Source organism: Lucilia cuprina, chromosome 2 (assembly GCF_022045245.1).
Source record: "Lucilia cuprina isolate Lc7/37 chromosome 2, ASM2204524v1, whole genome shotgun sequence".
NCBI classification, from domain to species: Eukaryota; Metazoa; Arthropoda; class Insecta; order Diptera; family Calliphoridae; genus Lucilia; species Lucilia cuprina.
Window position 1 is genome coordinate 41,144,364 of NC_060950.1, and position 18,623 is coordinate 41,162,986.

General features: G+C 31.0%; 2 protein-coding genes across 2 annotated transcripts; both read left to right on the forward strand.

Annotated features, from left to right (window-relative positions):
• Positions 1-4,150: 4,150 nt before the first annotated feature.
• On the forward strand, positions 4,151-4,973 carry LOC111689352 (short stature homeobox protein 2-like). The gene is made up of 3 exons (XM_046956673.1): positions 4,151-4,241; positions 4,311-4,573; positions 4,634-4,973. Exons 2-3 carry the CDS (start codon positions 4,313-4,315, stop codon positions 4,811-4,813), a joined length of 441 nt encoding a protein of 146 aa, XP_046812629.1. The 5' UTR covers positions 4,151-4,241; positions 4,311-4,312; the 3' UTR covers positions 4,814-4,973.
• An 8,448-nt stretch (positions 4,974-13,421) lies between these two features.
• On the forward strand, positions 13,422-15,786 carry LOC124419527 (endoplasmic reticulum chaperone BiP-like; the record flags this gene model as incomplete). Its single annotated transcript, XM_046949407.1, has 2 exons — positions 13,422-13,528; positions 13,651-15,786. Coding segments are annotated over 2 exons (1,953 nt in total), but the record flags the coding sequence as incomplete, so codon positions are not given.
• Positions 15,787-18,623: the final 2,837 nt, after the last annotated feature.

An 18,623-nucleotide genomic window follows, 5' to 3' on the forward strand; every position in this document is an offset into this window, starting at 1 on the left:
TTCGTAGTACCGAAAAATTCGTATTATTGAACAACACATTTTGTATGTTTAAATTCAAATAATAATACACATAAAATATAGGATTTTATTTATTTTTATTTTATATTTCATGAAAAATTACATAACGAAACAAAATATAATAAATGTGTATTATTTCAAATAAATTTCTTGTACATAAACAGGCATAAAATAGACATCTTTACGTATACAAATTGTTATTGAAAGTATCGTGAGTCCAATGGTTGAAATGAGATATAGAAGGTTTTAAATTTTAATATTTTTAAAAATATGTGTGCCAAAGACAATTTGCATGTACATATCTGTTCTAAAATGTATAAAACATTTTCAGATTGCATAAAACTTTAATTAGAAACTTGAATGGAATATACTTTCAAAAATAATTCTCTAATTTAAAATTTTCTCTTAAAAACTTGGAATAGTTAAAGGATCACATATAGTAATGCTTAATCCCATTGGAATGTGGAGTCATACTACTTTCAAAATTGACAGTTCATACATATAAATAACATTTTACTTATTAGAAAATCCTTAATTTAACATTGATGTTTATTACCAAAGAATAAACAAGAAGTGAAACGCTGTCATTTTTTTACAACAATAACATTACGCTCTTCTCACAGACGAGTGCTGTGTAAATCCAACACATATGTAAAAATTGTATTCTCTCTCCCAAAACTTCTTAACTTTTATGCGAAAATTTGAGGATAATAGCACTTTGAAATATTTTTTATCACTTAACATTATAGTTTATAATTTTTTTGCACAATTTAAACACATTTAATAGCCCGAAAATAATATATTTTTTACAAACGAAAAAAAAAATATTTTTTGTTTTTTAACATTGAATTTTTGTTGTTTGAAATTAAAACTAAAACAACAATGTTGTAAATTTTCGTATGGTAAACGAAAAAGATATTTCAAATAAATAATTTATTTTTCAATATTATAGATTAAAAAACAAATAGACGTGTTTATAAAATGTTTATAGATAAAAAATGTGCAAAATATCTTAAGAAACCTTTCAAAGTATAAATTGAAATGTAATAATTTTATTTCAATATTTTTCAATACTATTTTTTGCAACTATGCTGACTTGAGAATTCTACTAATACATTCTTAGAGTTAGGTACCGGATGACAGTAGACTTAGGTACTTTTGACAACAGTTTCATTTCTTATTTATTCTTTGTTTATTACTTTGTAAAATGATTCTTACGACCTTTTCAATAACAGCGCTTTTGAGGCTTCAATATTGCTCTCATTGGCGTTATCATTAAATTTAATTTCTTCTCTTTGGTTATCGAAATTACAATAAAATAAATGTATTACACTAAATACTAGTTGATTTGTAAATGTACATGCACTAAATTGTGTGTATAGGACTTTTAAAACACAAAACATTTGTAATAAATACAAAAAACTTCAAAATTACTGAGCTAAAGGTGAATGATACCGAAATCATAAAATAAAAACATAATAAAAACTTCATTCATACGTAAATGAAACCAAAATTCCCATAAAAATGCGTTATTCGTACTATCGAACAGAAAAATTGTGACTTTATTCGAACTATAGAGTAGGCAATGCAACAATTTTGCCATTAGTATTATTGGACATTCGTAATAAAGAGGGTACGTACTATTGGACGTTCACTGTATTATACTTTTATTTATATTGTTTTAAATATTGATAGTAAATAAATAAAATAATAAACATAATTATGAGCTCAAAAGCCCTATTCGGGGTGCGGTTGTATGCGGGTTAGGCGACCGGATTTTCAAAATACATATACATACATATATAATAGGCTTCACGCAATATTTTTGAAATTGTGATATCATACCTTTTATGAAAGTTTTTGAAACTGCGATAATATTCGTGTAATTATTTTGTTAAGATTTCAACTCCTTTATCTGCATATCTGCGGCCAATATACCGATTTTGGGCGACATTTTTTGTAGACCGAAAACTGCTGACCATATATCAAATCCGACTTTAGTATATATTCTACATGAAAATTTAAGATATATAACCTTAATTTGACAGAATTTAGATGCACTATAAATGCATAGGAGCAAAAGAAAAATGCAATTTAAAAAAAGTTGATTTTATTATTCGTAAATATAATATTAAATGCCCTTAAAAAAATAGTGTTAAAATTTTTAATTTATTGTAATCTGTTTAGGAATTATGATGGTTATAATGTTGGCTTGTGGTTTAAAAATGTTCCATATATAACTTGGATAATGACAAATTTTGGGTCTTATAACTTTCGTGGTTTTCGAAATATAGCGTTATAAAGTTTAAAATCTGATTCGTAAAGGAACTTTGAATGGGAGCTATGTCCAAATATGTATATAAACAGCTAGTGTTAGACCTATGACCAAATATGGACCGATCGTAAAACAATTTTATAGTGTAAGAGCAATATTTTTGTAAATGTATGGATATCAATATATTTGGTAATGAGTTATGTGCGTTTACGTGAATTTTTCCTCTAAATGAATACCATTGACATAAGATTTTATTGTGTAAAATTTTGTGAAGATATAGTCATTGTGACAGTTTTTAATAAAAAAAAACATTTTCCGGGAATATGTACTTTTGTATGGGAGGTATATGAAATTGTGGACCAATTCCGGCAATTTTCAAGAGGGATCATGTTCTCACATCAAACGAATGTGTTGAGATTTTCTTGGAATTATTTCGAGAAAATTACATCACAATGTGTAAACACGCTTATTTTTTCGAGGTTGTTTTTAATTTAAACCGATTTTGCTCATTTTCAATACCAAAATGAAAACATTTTGGGTAAATTTGGTTAAATTATATTGCTTCGTTTTATCTTTAGCGTATTTTACACAGACAGACGGACATAGCTAAATCGACTCAGAATTTGACAAGGACCCAGAATATATATATATACTTTGTTGGGTGGAGGGTATGTTTAAATTTTTTGGTGTTTTTTTCAAACGAACGATGAAAACATTCATACAGCTCGTCTTACACAATCATCGATTTTTTAAAAGATTTTATTTTTTCTTGCTCTAAAATTGTTTTTAATCTTTGAAATTGGAAATTGTTAAACCTTTTTTCAGTGCAATCTCATTAAAAAAACTACACTTATGCGAGTGTAGTTTTTTTATCCGCCTCTATTTCTGGGGGACTATGCTTTAAGGTGTAGGATCAATATTTTTGGGTGTTAAAAAAAGCAAGACCAACCGCATAATACGCTCATCACTATAGTGGGGTAGGGTATATAACAATTTATACAATTTTATTCGTACAATTTTGTCATTTTGCGGCAATTAATCACAATAAATTTTGATTGGCGCATTTTAGGCAGTCGTATGATCCTAGTTTTTCTTCTCCATTCTCCAAAAATGCGTCTTTTCTTCGGAATGTTTACTTATGAGGAATAATTCCTTAAGTTCATAAAGTTTGAATAATTCAACATCAACATTAAACTTCCCAAATTTATGTATTTGGTTTGAAAAATTTTGTATCGTTCCAGAAAAACATTAAGAAAAATAACGTATCTACTTTTTCAGCCGTTTAAATGTGATTAAAAAATTAATTTTTGTTTAATTATAAAAAAGTTCGAATTTACTCATTTAGTTATTTATTCCTTTTACGCAGCAAATAAAGAATTCCTTTTTTACCCGTTTTTGACTTTTGAAATGTACATATTTTATTTCTGAGACTATAAAAATAATAGTCAACCTATTTCGCATATTGATCTAATTCTAATATTGAAAGTAATCGTTTCGACATTAAAAAATGTACAACATTCACTTACCTCGTAAATAAATGTGTAGAACACGAACCATGAATTTGCAAAGATTGAAAAAAAACTAATCAAATTAAATTTGAAAATAAAATATTGTAACATTAAGTGAAGATAGGAAGGAACATATATTTTATTTTTTTATCATTGCCGCAAAAAAATATGCTTAGATTTGTACTCCCTAGGGTGTGATTTAATACGGTACGGCAACTGTAAGGTAAAGTGTTTTAATATGTCTATATTTTACGTTTTTTTTTTTTTTGGTTTGTTCATTTTTTTACTTACTTTTATGTTGAATTCATGTTTACTGTATTATTTAACAGACAAGGAAACAAACGTTCATATACATACATGCATACATACGTATACGAGCCTTGGCACTACAAATACTATATAAGTATACAAGGGTGTACTTTGTGTAATAAATTAAAAATGTATTTCAATTACTTTTACCAACAGAAATATTGGTTTAATTTTTTAATTTATTTATTGTTCTCTTTTAGGAATGTTAAATCGACAAAGTCCAACCATTTCCACCCCACTAGAACCATGTAGAATTGCTCCATATGTAAACCTTGCAACAATACGAAGCGTTGGCAATACAGGAGGACACTGCGCTGGTTTTAAAAACACAATTATAAGTACAGGGGAAAACGCCGAAAATACAAATGAAGAAGTTTCATCAAGTTTTCTACTACGTCAAGTTTCTGGAAAAACTACGATTTCAGCTTTTGATCCAGCTATTTTAACGGCCACTGCTCACAAGGTTACACTTAATTTTATGATTTAATAATAATAAATATTAAAACTAAATATTCATTTGCAGTATGCAACTGTTATGGGAAATGTAAATACACCAACAAATATATTTACAATAACACAATATCCTATAAACCTTGCCGCTATTGCTGCAGCTCAAAGTAAAAATTCTAGTATTGCAGATTTACGCATGAAAGCTAAACGGCATGCCGAATCACTTGGGCTCGATGCAATTGATGAAGATTAACATTCAACGGATCCTCGAGTCAACTGATATGATCCCTGAACCACTACGAAGATATTTAATTAAACATATGTTCATACTTTAAGTGCTCATGTTAATATTTTTATTTTCTTTCAATAAATAAAGAAGTCGCAATAAAACAATTATATACATATACATATGTTTATTATGGTGCTCCCATTTTTGAATGGAAAAGAAAGTAAGTTCAGATGTTTCCACCGAAAATTAAGATTAATTTATTTCATTATAAGCAGAGAAACCGAAAATATGCAATAGAGAGTTTTAAAATTCAATGCCAAAGTATAACAAGTATTCCGACTCATTGACAGCAGTACCTAACTCAAAGCATGTGTTAGTGAAAAAATACCTACCCAGCAGTTCGACGGGATAGTCCCGAACTGACCACTTATCCTACCACTTGTGGTGGCCCCTAGCCACCTGACTACCCAGGTGACCAACCATTTTAACATGGGCTTGTCCTATGAGGAAGTCAATCGTCACTCTACACCCTACAAAGGGACAGTAAATAGACGATTGCCACCGCTCTCGCTTACAAATGGGACACTAAAGTGACGACTGTCTTCTTTCTCGTTTACAAAGAGTTTATTTGTGACCAGTGTTGCCACCAGAAAATTTAGAAACTACACTTGATCGACTCCTAAATTACACATTTAGAAAAAAATTACACATGCCCTTTTTTAATTTTTATTTAAACATAAAAAAACAATGAAACAAAAATAAATCATATACATATTTTTCTATACGAATATTTAAATAATTACAATTCATTTATAAACAAAGTATAAAATTAGATAATTATATCTATATATACATATCTCTATACATACATATATAGTTGGAACTGAGATCACTATTTCCAATTCCAATTGATAATTGCTTGACTAGGTTCATAGTTTTCTTTACCGTTTCTTAAAATTCCTTCATTAGTAAAAAAAATTTTTTAAATCAGTTTTGCAATTTTTCAAATTACTAAAAATCAAATTCAGCAAAAGCATTTGAAAAAGGTTATATTAAAATAAACTGAATTACTTTTTGTAGATTGGGAAACAAACATTCTTCTAAAGAATTTTTTAATTTAAAAACTTTAGGCCAGTATACTTCTGGTTCTAGACTTGCATCAAGTTCAAATTTTTCAAAGTCTAATGCTGTCGCCATTCATTATCAAGTTGTTGTAAATCTGTGTCGAATGACGAAAATTTTTTTTTTTAATAGGGATAATGTCTTTGGTTCAAAAGACTGAGCAACTTTTGGATTAACAATAACTACAATAAAATAAATTTGATCACTAAAATCAAATCTTGATTTTATTTGACGAATTGCCTCCATGTAAAATTCTCTACAATCTTGAAGAATGATTGTTTTTTTCTGATGCATATATCTGAGTTAATGATTCATATGCAGCAACTCCAATATAAATATTATTTATGTTTGAAAATAGGTTTTCATCCCATTCGTTGATTTGTCATACGCTTTTTGACTTCAAAACATCCATTTTTATATAATTTGAAGAACATATTTCCAATATATTAAAAACTTCACTTTTCATATTATATAAAATTGTCTTTTCTGATTGAAAAATGACATTAAAAGAAACTAGAATACCTAAGGCATATGACAATTATTTCAGATTTGTTTAGCCAATCAGATTGGAATCTGAAGCCATTTCTTCCAGTCATCCCTAAAATATTATTTAACGAGATCTAAAAAACAACGGACTTGAAAAAAATTACCACTAGAAATTAGTTTGAGTTAAATTTGATTATTTAGAAATTTTCTTATTTCTTGTTTCGTTATTTTTGAATATAAAAATATGTATATGTACCATTTACTTGTATGTATGTGAATCACTTTTTTTTAACCGGCTTTCAACAAATTTCAAAAAATCGCATATATTAGAAAAGGACGAACACTTTTTGCTTAAGTGTTGCAAAGGGAAAATAAATTTCTATGTATGTGTGTGGATCGTTTTGTTTTAATAAAAAACACTGACTTATTATTCAAACAAGTGTGCAAACTGTTGCATATGCAAGAAAATGACATATATGTACGTGTTGTAAAGCGAAAATAAATGACAACCAAAACCAGTGTTTGAAAGAACAAATTTGATATAAAATTAGTGATACTTATGTAAATACAATGAGATTTTTAATTACACATAATTTACACATGAGATCAATTACACATGGGCTACACATGGAAATAAAAATTACACACAATATGTGTAATTACACATGAAGTGGCAACACTGTTTGTGACAAAAGTCCAAAAACATACGAATTGGAGTCAGACAGGTGGTAAGATATTAATGAAACTAAAATTTAAAAATTTCAAGTGTCTACTCTCTAGAATACTATGGGACAATAATGTGACGATTTACCCGAAAGATATAAATATGAGTCAACCAGATGGTGGCATATTAGTAGAAAGTAATAATAATTTCTCCAAAAGATGGGTAAAATAAATACTTTCGGAAGTACAACAAAAAACAACTTTTAAGAGTATAATATAATAGGTTACTTTAGGACTCCCGCTTTGTACTTCCGAAAGTAGATATTTTACCCATCTTTTGGATAAATTATTATTAATTTCTACTAATATTCCACCATCTGGTTGACTCAAATTTATAACTTTTGGTTAAATCGTCACATTATTTTCAAATTTTAGTTGTATTAATATCTTACCACCTGGCTGACTCCAATTCGTATGTTTTTGGTCTTTCGTCACAAATAAACTCTTTGTAATCGAGAATGAAGACAGTCGTCACTTTGGTGTCCCCTTTGTAAGCGAGAGCGGAGGCAATCGTCTCTTTATTGTCTCTTTGTAGGGTGTAGAGTGATGATTGACTTCCTCGTAGGACAAGCCCATGTGAAAATGGTCGGTCACCTGGGTAGTCAGGTGGCTAGGCGCCACCACAAGTGGTAGGTTAAGTGGTCAGTTCGGGACTGTCCCATCGAATTGCTGGGTAAATATGTGTCAGTAACAAAAATTTATATGTATTGGTGCATTCTAAACGCACATAGTTTTATAAAAAAGTTAAAATTTTAAATTTGTTCGAATTTTCAATACCAAAAACAAAAATGAAATGTCAATAATTAAAAAAAAAATATTTTTTTCTAGTTTAGGAAAATTAAACAAAATTTTGCGTAAAAAGTGAGATAAAATTATGTTTAAAAATTACAGATTTTTTGTGCACAACCATAATTTCGCGTACAATCCTTGAAAGCGGCCAAAAAAGTAAGTTAAACATTTGAGTGTCTTGACAAGTTTAAATTTCTCACAAGAGAGTCGAATTCACACGACACTCGTAGATGTGAGAGAGCAATTTCCTGTATATGAGAGTCGAACTACTTGGTATACTTTGTTCAATTCTTTATTAAATAAAAAACTATAAAAATGGGCTACTTTATTATTTGCTGTTTTTAAGTTCACTTTTACAAATTTGTAAAATTGGCAGACAAATTAAAAAAATATATATAGTTAATATACAAATATAAAAAACTAAAGCGAAAAACATCAAAACATGCACTAATAGAGTGAAAAATATGTCTTTAATATAAAATCATGCTTTTATGGGTAAGATATTGTCAGCTTAGTACGCAAAAGTTACAAGTCCTCTTTTCTAAATTTTACAGGAGAAGAAAAACTTCATAACTTATCTTGTATTTCATATTTTTAAAATCTTTAAAACCAGGATCGGCAGATAAATACTACTAGATTTCGCGCTTGTATAAGTGAAAGAGTGTAAAATCAAGAAATGAGAAATCAGTGTACTCTCATCTCAATGATGATCAATCACATCTCATCATCTCTCATCACAAAAATGCATTTATGGAAAATTGAAATTTTGAAATAATATTAATGCAACACAAAACTTATATATTTTAGTTTAAAAGTAGCAAATATTTTTTGCCCTGTTTTGCACATATTTATTTTAAATATTTAAATATATGTATAGTTTTCTAAATATATTTGTAATTAAATATATACATATTAAAGGTTAATTATTATAATTTTGAAATTATGTTGAAAAAGAACATTTTAAAAAGTTAATAATTCTAAAAACTACTAAATATGTAGTGTAGACGCAACAATAATTAGTATTTTCCATCCCTTCTTCTATGACAGCTCAAATGAGACTGAATTGTGTTTTCTATGCGTGTGGGTAATCTGTGTAAATTTAGTAACGGCTAAAAAAACACTGTGTATAGGAGTTGCCGATCGTGGCTTTAAAAGTAATTTTCTCCTTTTTTAATATTGGTTGTGAAACAATTTAAAAATTATGCTGTTGAATATTTAGGACGGGTTTTAGGACTTTGTATGGTTTCTTTATCTGAAATTTTATTTTTTGCTGGACGAAGTGTATACAATTTAGTAAGTGTAGGTTCACGATTTCTCATAGCTCACATACAAGTGGCTCCTCGGAAAAGAGATTAAACGAAATAAATATGTAGTAGTTAGAAATCTTGATCAAATTTGGAGCAAGTATATTAAACATATTAGTATAGCTTTGAAATTTTATATGAACAAAACTTTAATAAACTTAATTTTTATGAGTATCAGTCCATATTTGACCACATATTGAGTACCCCTAAAAATACTCTAACGCAAATAACTATTTTTAAAATACCAGAATAGTGATGAAATCCTACATAAACAAGTTTTATAGGACCTAAAAACTGTTAAAAACATTTTATAACCATAGGATCATGTTTAATCCTACCCCCATCGACTTTAAAGCACACAACTGGCTTAAAATAGTAGTATAGCGATTCTTTATTAACTACTAGAATCCGACCGAACTCAAAATTTCGTTCGGTACCGAACTCGAATTTCGGAAAATTTAAAAGTTCGGCCGAACCCGAACTTTGTTCGGTTTTCATAGTTCGGTGAAAACGAATTTTTTCTTAAATGAAAAACGTATGAACATCCGGAAGATTTTTTGAAGAGGGTCTTTAGTTAGCAATTGGGTCAATTATCAACTAATTCCGAATTCCAGACAGTGATAAATTTTTAATAACAAACCATTTTTTGTGAAATAATACTTTTATTTTTGTTTTTAAGACGAGTTTTTCTGATAAAGATAATCTCCATTCTTTGGTTAAATCTGGTTTTATATGTTTCGTGTTTTTCAGTTATCAGTAAAGTTACTTATCTTAGTTTAAGTGAGTGTTATTGGCCAATTAAACTCATGTTATAAGTGAGAAAACACAATTAACAAAAACAATGATTTCGGAAGAACAAAAACTTAATATTTTAAGTAAATTGCAATTTTCTGATTTATTTTGTTTTATTATTGTTTTAAATGATTATTTAACATTTTTCCAATATTTTACAAAAGTATTGTTTGCAAAAAACAGCTGTTCTTTGTTTATGTTTTTGAGTGAAAAGTTGACAATATTAACAAAGTTAACTAAGCTTAAATCTAAAACTGAAAAACACAATCATCGGTTAAAATCCGCCTAAATTTGTTCCGAGTTTAATTTAACAGCAAGTTAAGCCTAGTTTAACTGAGAGTAAGAAACCCGCCCTTATTTACAGCCATATAATTCTCTGTAAGAACACGCAGAGCAAAAACATGGTTGCGCTTAAAATTATGGTTGTAGTCTAAACATATCATTATAGCAACAATTTCAAAATACCATATTATGATTAAATACCGTCAAAATAATTCATCATGATATTTTTGTATTTATCATAATATTGTTATACATGATCATATTATGATCCAAGGTAATCAAAATTTCGTTTTAAATATGTATCGAAAAAAAATATTTTCTAGAATGCATAACAATGAAAGTAAGTAAGATCATTCTTGTTTGATACTTTCTTTGTACATTTTAATTTGAAGTGTTTTTTCTATGTGAATAAATATTGTTTATAAATATTCCCAATTTATAGTAGTGCAATGTTATCTTCAAAATTAAAAATAGCCAAATATTTTTTTCAGTACAATTTCATTGAAAACACACCAATAGTGTGTGTAGTAGTGATTTTTTCATCCCAGCAGTTCGACAAAGAGTCAATGCATACGTAAAAGACAGTAATTTCCACTAATAGTTAACCACCTGGATGATCGAAATTCATATGTTTTGGGTCGTTCGTCACGAATGTACCCTTTGTAATCGAGAATAAAGACAGTCGTCACATTAGTGTCCTCTTTGTAAGCGGGAGCGGAGACAGGCCTCTCTTCACTGTCCTCAAGTAACCTAGAGATTATACTCTTAAAAGTCGTTTTTTTGTTGTACTTCCGAAAGTAGTTATTTTACCCATCTTTTGAAGAAATGATTATTACTTTCTACTAATTATTGTCCCATAGTATTCTAGAGAGTAGACACTTGAAATTTTTAAATTTTAGTTCCATTAATATCTTACCACCTGACTGACTCCAATTCGTATGTTTTTGGTATTTCGTCACAAATAAACTCTTTGTAAACGAGAACGAAGACAGTCGTCACTTTAGTGTCCCCTTTGTAAGCGAGAGCGGAGGCAATCGTCTCTTTACTGTCTCTTTGTAGGATGTAGAGTGACGATTGACTTCCTCGTAGGACAAGCCCATGTTGAAATGGTTGGTCACCTAGGTAGTCAGGTGGCTAGGGGCCACCACAAGTGGTAGGTTAAGTGGTCACTTCGGGACTGTCCCATCGAACTGCTGGGATCTACCTCTCTATATGCCGGTATATGTTCTTGATTGAATGAAAGTCTACAGTAACAAAGAGAGTAACCAAGGCGAATTCAGATAAGGTGGTGGCAGTTCTGCAACAACAACATTTCCCATGTATTTTTTTTTGCTTTTGGTTTTCGTAAATGTCAAAAACCATAAGTACGGCGAATTCATTTGATGAAAAATTTTTGTAAAATGTTTATATTATATTAAAAAATAAAGATAAAGATATTAAAATTTGCGAGGAAAATATATTCTGAAATGAATAATGTTTGTTTCCATCGACAAATTCTATTCCGGCAGCTTAATTTGCAAAATTTAAGTAAGTGCCTTAAGTTCAGTAAAACTTAATTTTTTGTGAAAAATAAACATAAAAAAGTACATATTCATAAAAATATTATATTACGAATGAATGAGTATTTGTTGCGAATGGATAATTCTACTCCGGCGGAGTAATTTTCAATATTTGGCCATAATGTAGCTGCCGCCGGACGGGTAAATACCTCATATGGGTTTTGTTATATAAAGCGTTCCGGAATGTTTTTTTTTTTAGTTAATCTATTTATCTATTGTATATATAAAACAATATTGTTTAATTTGTTAACATTAAATAGATTTCAAAATTAAGCCATAACGTAGAAGTCAGTTGCCGCCAGCTGGGTAAATACTTCATATGCGTTTCTTAATATTAAGTGTTCCGGAAGAGATTTTTTTAGTTAATCACGTTATCTACACAATTTTAATATAATATATAAAACAATTGTTCAATTCACAATCAAGTTTTATATTGTATCTACTAAAGTGTAGTAACATTGATTGTGAACAGGTTTTTGTAGCAAGTCATAAGTTTATGTTCACAATAAAAAGACAATGTCAAAAGTAAAAAAAAAAAAACAAATAATATTAAACTAATTAAACGAGCAAAATAAACCAAATTAATTTCTTTTTATTTAAAATTCTATTATTTGCATTATTCCACATTTTAAACTAATAAATAAGCAGTTTTTAATAAAATTTTGTTTTGGTAAACAGGTGTTTGTTTGTAATTTCTGTGTTACCACTTTATCGTTTTTTTAATGCCAAAATCGATTGAATTTTTTATTTATATGCTGAAAGAAACAATTGACAGTACTGAATTTTCTTACAACATTCGAAAAACATATGAAAAATTGTCGTAAGAGTTGCATAGAACTTTTGCATAGAAAATACCAACAACATTGTTATGACTATAGTAGCAGCTGCTGACATACAATGCATACAACGCTACAACCATAGAATTATTTTATACATAGAAGCGAATCTGAGCATGACAGAACCTAACCCTTCAAACATTTAGAAGACAAAACTATTGCGCATCACCCCAGACGCCACGTCAGAAACACTTCTGGACGATTGTCAGACGAGAACGCACATTTTACAAAAACAAAATACATTGATTTCGAATTTTCGTCTTCTAGAAATACACTTTTAAGTTACTTCCGGATGATAGTTAGAAGAGTGCATCCATTTTGCTAAAACAAAAAAACGTTACTGTTGAACTTTTTTCATCTGGAAGTATACGTTTTAGTGACTTCTGTATGAGAGTTGGGTGAGAACACACATTTTACAATAACAAAATACATTGTTTCCTAATTTGTATCTTCTTGATTTGTATGTTTATGTCACTTCTGGAAGACAGTTTGAAGAGTGTTCTCATTAATGTTGTATTTTATTCATCTGAAGGTGTGGATTTTAGTCACTTCTGGACGATTGTCAGACGAGAGTACACATTTTATAAAAACAAAATACATTGATTTCTTTTTCGCCGTCTGAAAGTATAGTTTTAGGTTACTTCCGGGTGAAAGTAAGAAGAGTACGAAAACAAAAAATATAAATACGCCATTTTTTAGCGTGAACGCGAAAAAAATAAAAATAAATAATGCAGAAATTTTGCTAAGTTCAGTGATGTTTTGTGTTTTGTCCAGTCATGTTAAAAAAGAAAAGGATAAGGATATTGGCACAGTCATTGGTATTGATTTGGGTACCACTTACTCATGGTAAGTTATGTTACAAACAAAAAAACTTCACATAGTTTAAAACAATAATTTATTGAAAATTTTTAATTTTTTTTAATTATTTACTCTAACCTTAATTTTTGTTCGCTCGTTCTCTTCTTTAGTGTTGGTGTTTACAAAAATGGTCGCGTAGAAATTATTGCCAACGATCAAGGTAATCGTATTACTCCCTCCTATGTTGCCTTTACTGCCGATGGTGAACGTTTGATTGGTGATGCCGCCAAGAATCAATTGACCACAAATCCTGAAAATACTGTCTTTGATGCTAAACGTTTGATTGGTCGTGAATGGAGCGACAGCCACGTTCAACATGACATTAAATTCTTCCCCTTCAAGGTTGTTGAAAAGAACTCGAAACCCCATATCTCTGTTGAGACTTCTCAGGGCAAAAAGGTCTTTGCTCCCGAAGAAATCTCTGCTATGGTTTTGGGTAAAATGAAGGAAACCGCTGAAGCCTACTTGGGCAAGAAGGTTACTCATGCTGTTGTCACTGTACCCGCTTACTTTAATGATGCTCAACGTCAAGCTACCAAGGATGCTGGCGTCATTGCTGGTTTGAATGTTATGCGTATCATTAACGAACCCACTGCCGCTGCTATTGCTTACGGTTTGGACAAGAAGGAAGGTGAAAAGAACGTTTTGGTCTTCGATTTGGGTGGCGGTACCTTCGATGTTTCCTTGTTGACCATCGATAATGGTGTCTTTGAAGTAGTTGCTACCAACGGTGACACTCACTTGGGTGGTGAAGATTTCGATCAACGTGTTATGGATCATTTCATCAAGTTGTACAAGAAGAAGAAGGGTAAGGATATCCGCAAGGACAACCGTGCCGTACAAAAATTGCGTCGTGAAGTTGAAAAAGCTAAGCGTGCCTTGTCAAGCGCTCATCAAGTTCGTATCGAAATTGAATCATTTTTCGAAGGTGATGACTTCTCTGAAACTTTGACTCGTGCCAAATTCGAAGAATTGAACATGGACTTGTTCCGTTCCACTTTGAAACCTGTACAAAAAGTTATGGAAGATGCCGATATGAACAAAAAAGATGTCCACGAAATCGTTTTGGTTGGTGGTTCTACCCGTATTCCCAAGGTACAACAATTGGTTAAGGACTTCTTCGGTGGCAAGGAACCTTCTCGCGGTATCAATCCCGATGAAGCTGTTGCTTACGGTGCTGCTGTCCAAGCTGGTGTACTTTCTGGTGAACAAGATACCGACGCCATTGTCTTGCTCGATGTCAACCCCTTGACTATGGGTATCGAAACTGTTGGCGGTGTCATGACTAAATTGATTCCTCGCAACACTGTCATCCCCACCAAGAAGTCCCAAATTTTCTCCACTGCTTCTGACAACCAACACACCGTCACCATCCAAGTCTTTGAAGGTGAACGTCCCATGACCAAAGACAACCACTTGTTGGGTAAATTCGATCTTACTGGCATTCCTCCAGCACCTCGTGGTATTCCCCAAATTGAAGTCAGTTTCGAAATTGATGCCAACGGTATTCTCCAAGTAAGTGCTGAAGATAAGGGCACCGGTAACAAGGAAAAAATTGTCATCACCAACGACCAAAACCGTCTTACCCCCGAAGATATTGAGCGCATGATCAACGATGCTGAGAAATTCGCTGATGAAGATAAGAAACTTAAAGAAAAGGTCGAATCTCGCAACGAATTGGAATCCTATGCCTACAGTCTCAAGAACCAAATCGGTGACAAGGAAAAACTCGGTGCTAAATTGAGCGAAGACGAAAAAGTTAAAATGGAAGCCGCCATCGATGAATCCATTAAATGGTTGGAACAAAACGCCGATGCTGATCCCGAAGAGTACAAGAAACAAAAGAAGGACTTGGAAGCCATTGTCCAACCCATTATTGCTAAATTGTATCAAGGCGCTGGTGGTGCTCCACCCACAGACGGTGATGACAACGAGGACTTGAAGGATGAGCTGTAAATTGTTGTCGTCTAATTGTCGTGCGGCGATTTAAGTTCTAGTTCTAGTTTAGTTGTAGTTCTCAGTTTAGTTAAAAATAAACAAGAAAGCAGACTGATAACCATTTAATAATAAATCGTAAAATATATTTGTGTTAATTTCAAAAACAAAAAGAAGAAAACATTAAAACAAAATATTTATTACATCAAAGACAACAAACACACGCCTTGTTTATTTAAGACAACAATGTCCAGCCAACAAACACTAACTTTCCTAGGGCAACACATTTTTATATCCTTTTGAAAAAAACACACTATTAATTTGAATGTGTTCATACTAGCATTCCTTATTTTTGTTTGTTTTCATTCTATAAAATCGTCCTTCCTTAGTAACAAAATTTTATTTTCGGAATTAATATAAACGATTTGCTTTGTAAATTTAATTTAATTAAATAATTTTAACAAATTATTTTGTAATAAGCTACAAATGCATTAATACATACAAAAAATTCTTCGATTTTTAAGAAGAATTTTCTAATTATATAATTTATTTTTTCCAATCTATAAAATTACTTAAACTTTTGAAGAAAAAAAAAACAAAAATATTAAAACAATAATTAATTTAATAAAAAACAATAAAAAAAAATAAATTTAACTGCGTTTTTTCTCTGTATAACAAGTGGAAAATTAGAAATTTTATTTTGGAAATCTTTATTTTGAACTTTGTTTAGTATAGAAATCCAAAAGAAAACCAAATAGAACGTAAATATTATCCGTAATGGAGAATGCATGCATTTGTAAACCATTGAAAAAGATTAGGTAGCTTCTTCTGTTTTTTAAGATTCCTTCTTTGTTCTAATGCCAATTTTCGATCATTGCGTAACTGAATGCGGAAACGTAATCGAAATGTAGAATAATGGTGAATGGATCGGTGAACTATTTTTAATAGTCTTGGTTATTGGAATATAAAGTCATTTAATCGAGCTCAAATTTCGGCTATCTCAATATCTGGAAAGGAGGTTCATTTTCAGGGGTTAAGACGAACAAGATTCCAACATCGACTTTTGTATACAATGATCTTGTTCAGGATATAAATCCTCTTTTAAAAACTTCTAATTTGGTCTTAGTGTTTCCACTTTTTTCTACTTTTGCAAAAAATAGTGTTAGAAGTGGAAGAACATCGTAAAATTTTAAACCTTATCCAAAAACTGAAAACTATTCCAGCGTTTCACTGTCTTTTCTATATGTTCGGCTGGTCCTGTCCAATACGGTCTTAGATTTAACATTATAAACTTACCTTTAACCAATTATGTACATTAGACCGACTGAAAAGAAATGATGCTTGAGTTATCTCCGCGGCTTAAACCCCATATTAGATCTTTTGTTTCAAAACAAAACAAAAAATTAAAAAAAAATAATTATAAAATACCATTTTTTAATTTGGTCCAGCTCACGAACGGTCATCGCTAGACTTAAAATATTTTAGGAATCATCATAAAAAGAAAGCAAGGTAAATTTTGAGAGGGGTATAACAATGTACATACCCTGCAGGAAATGAAACTAGTACAAAACTATTGTTATACCAGTTCCAAAATCACCAGTACTAGTTCCCAACTGTAAACTTTCCTATACCGTCTTAATTCTCAAATTAACATTGTGTACTAGTACCATTAGTTCTAAACTTATACTAGTACTCTTAGACACAATTACGTCTTTTAGAACCAGTTTATTACTAGAACTAATATTCACAAAAAGTCCCCATATTCCCCATAGTCTTACTTACCTATGGAGCTGCATGAAACTGGACCTAAACAGTCATTCACACATGTCAAATAAAAATCAGTCTGCAAGTGGGGACTTTGAACTACTTCTAGTACTAGTATTTTTTCATATAAACTTTAACCCCTTTCGTACTAGTGTCTGCTGTTCTTGTGCTAGTACTAGTGAAATTAAAACAATTATCGTTTCATTTCTGGAAGGCTATGGTACTGATAAAAATACACATTAGAAGGAGGTCGGAGGTGACAGTTTATGTCGATAGTCAGGCAGCACTTAAGGCCCTGAAATGTCATGTAGTTCATTCCAGATTAGTAAGCAGCTGCAGAGATGCTATCCGCGAGCTAACTGGGATGTTTAAAATCAAGTTGTGTTGGGTTCCAGGGCGCTGTAATATACAGTGTAATGAGATCGCAGATGAACTGGCCAGACAAGGGTCAGATCTGGACAATAATAGTGGAAATCTCTTATCTGCTACTACTATAGGTTAATCTTCGACAAATTCGGGAACTCCTCCTACTAATCCTGGCATAGCAGGATGGATTGCAGGGTATCCAAAGCCTTATGGCCGAGGTTGAATGCCAAGGCAAGCAGAACACTATTAGGATTGGACAGGAGGAGTATTAGAATTATTGTAGGAGAGAAAACCGGTCACTGTGCAATAGGAGCCTTTTTGGGTAATTGGGTCTTTAACACACAGGAGTTTTGTAGGTTGTGTGAGGACGAAGAGGAGCTAGAGACAGTAGACCATATTTTGTGTGACTGTCCTGGTGCACAGAGTCTGAGGCGGAAATGGCTAGGAAAAACATTTCATGATGATTTAGTAGATGTAGCTAGGTGTAGTTTAGACCACATTCTAGATTTTGTAAGGGGAGTGGATTGGCTATTGAGGCGCCAGACCTCGTAGAATTCCCTTGCAATACTATTAACATTCTTTCTCTATTAGGATAGGAATTCAGTAATTTCAAACTTATCTCTTTAGCTTTACTATCTTCATTCTATTTATTTTTCTTGTTTCTTCTTAAAGGGAATCTCCTGGGTCTCCGAGTGGAAGTATACATTTTTGGTATACAACCCTTTTAAACTAAACTCAAGGTATATTTAACATATATCTACCTTGACTAAACTAAACTAATTATGTATATTCTTTTTGAAAATCAACGAAAATTCAAAAATTAAAAAGTTGTATTTTGAAGTATTCATAATTCTATTTCTTGCTCAAGTTTAAACCACCTCTATTGGAAGCTTAGACTAGCAAACAAAATTAACTGAGAGCACAAAAACAACTTTCGAGAATCTATTTTAATTTAATCGCTAAACGTTTATCTAAATATTTTTTGAATCATGATTTTTATTCATTTATTTATTAAAGG

Excerpts from the sequence above, each read along its gene's own strand:
- LOC111689352 (XM_046956673.1), top strand. The coding sequence starts at position 4,313 with ATGTTAAATCGACAAAGTCCAACCATTTCCACCCCACTAGAACCATGT. Across the intron at positions 4,574-4,633 it reads TAACGGCCACTGCTCACAAG|TATGCAACTGTTATGGGAAA; the intron begins GTTACACTTAAT and ends ATTCATTTGCAG.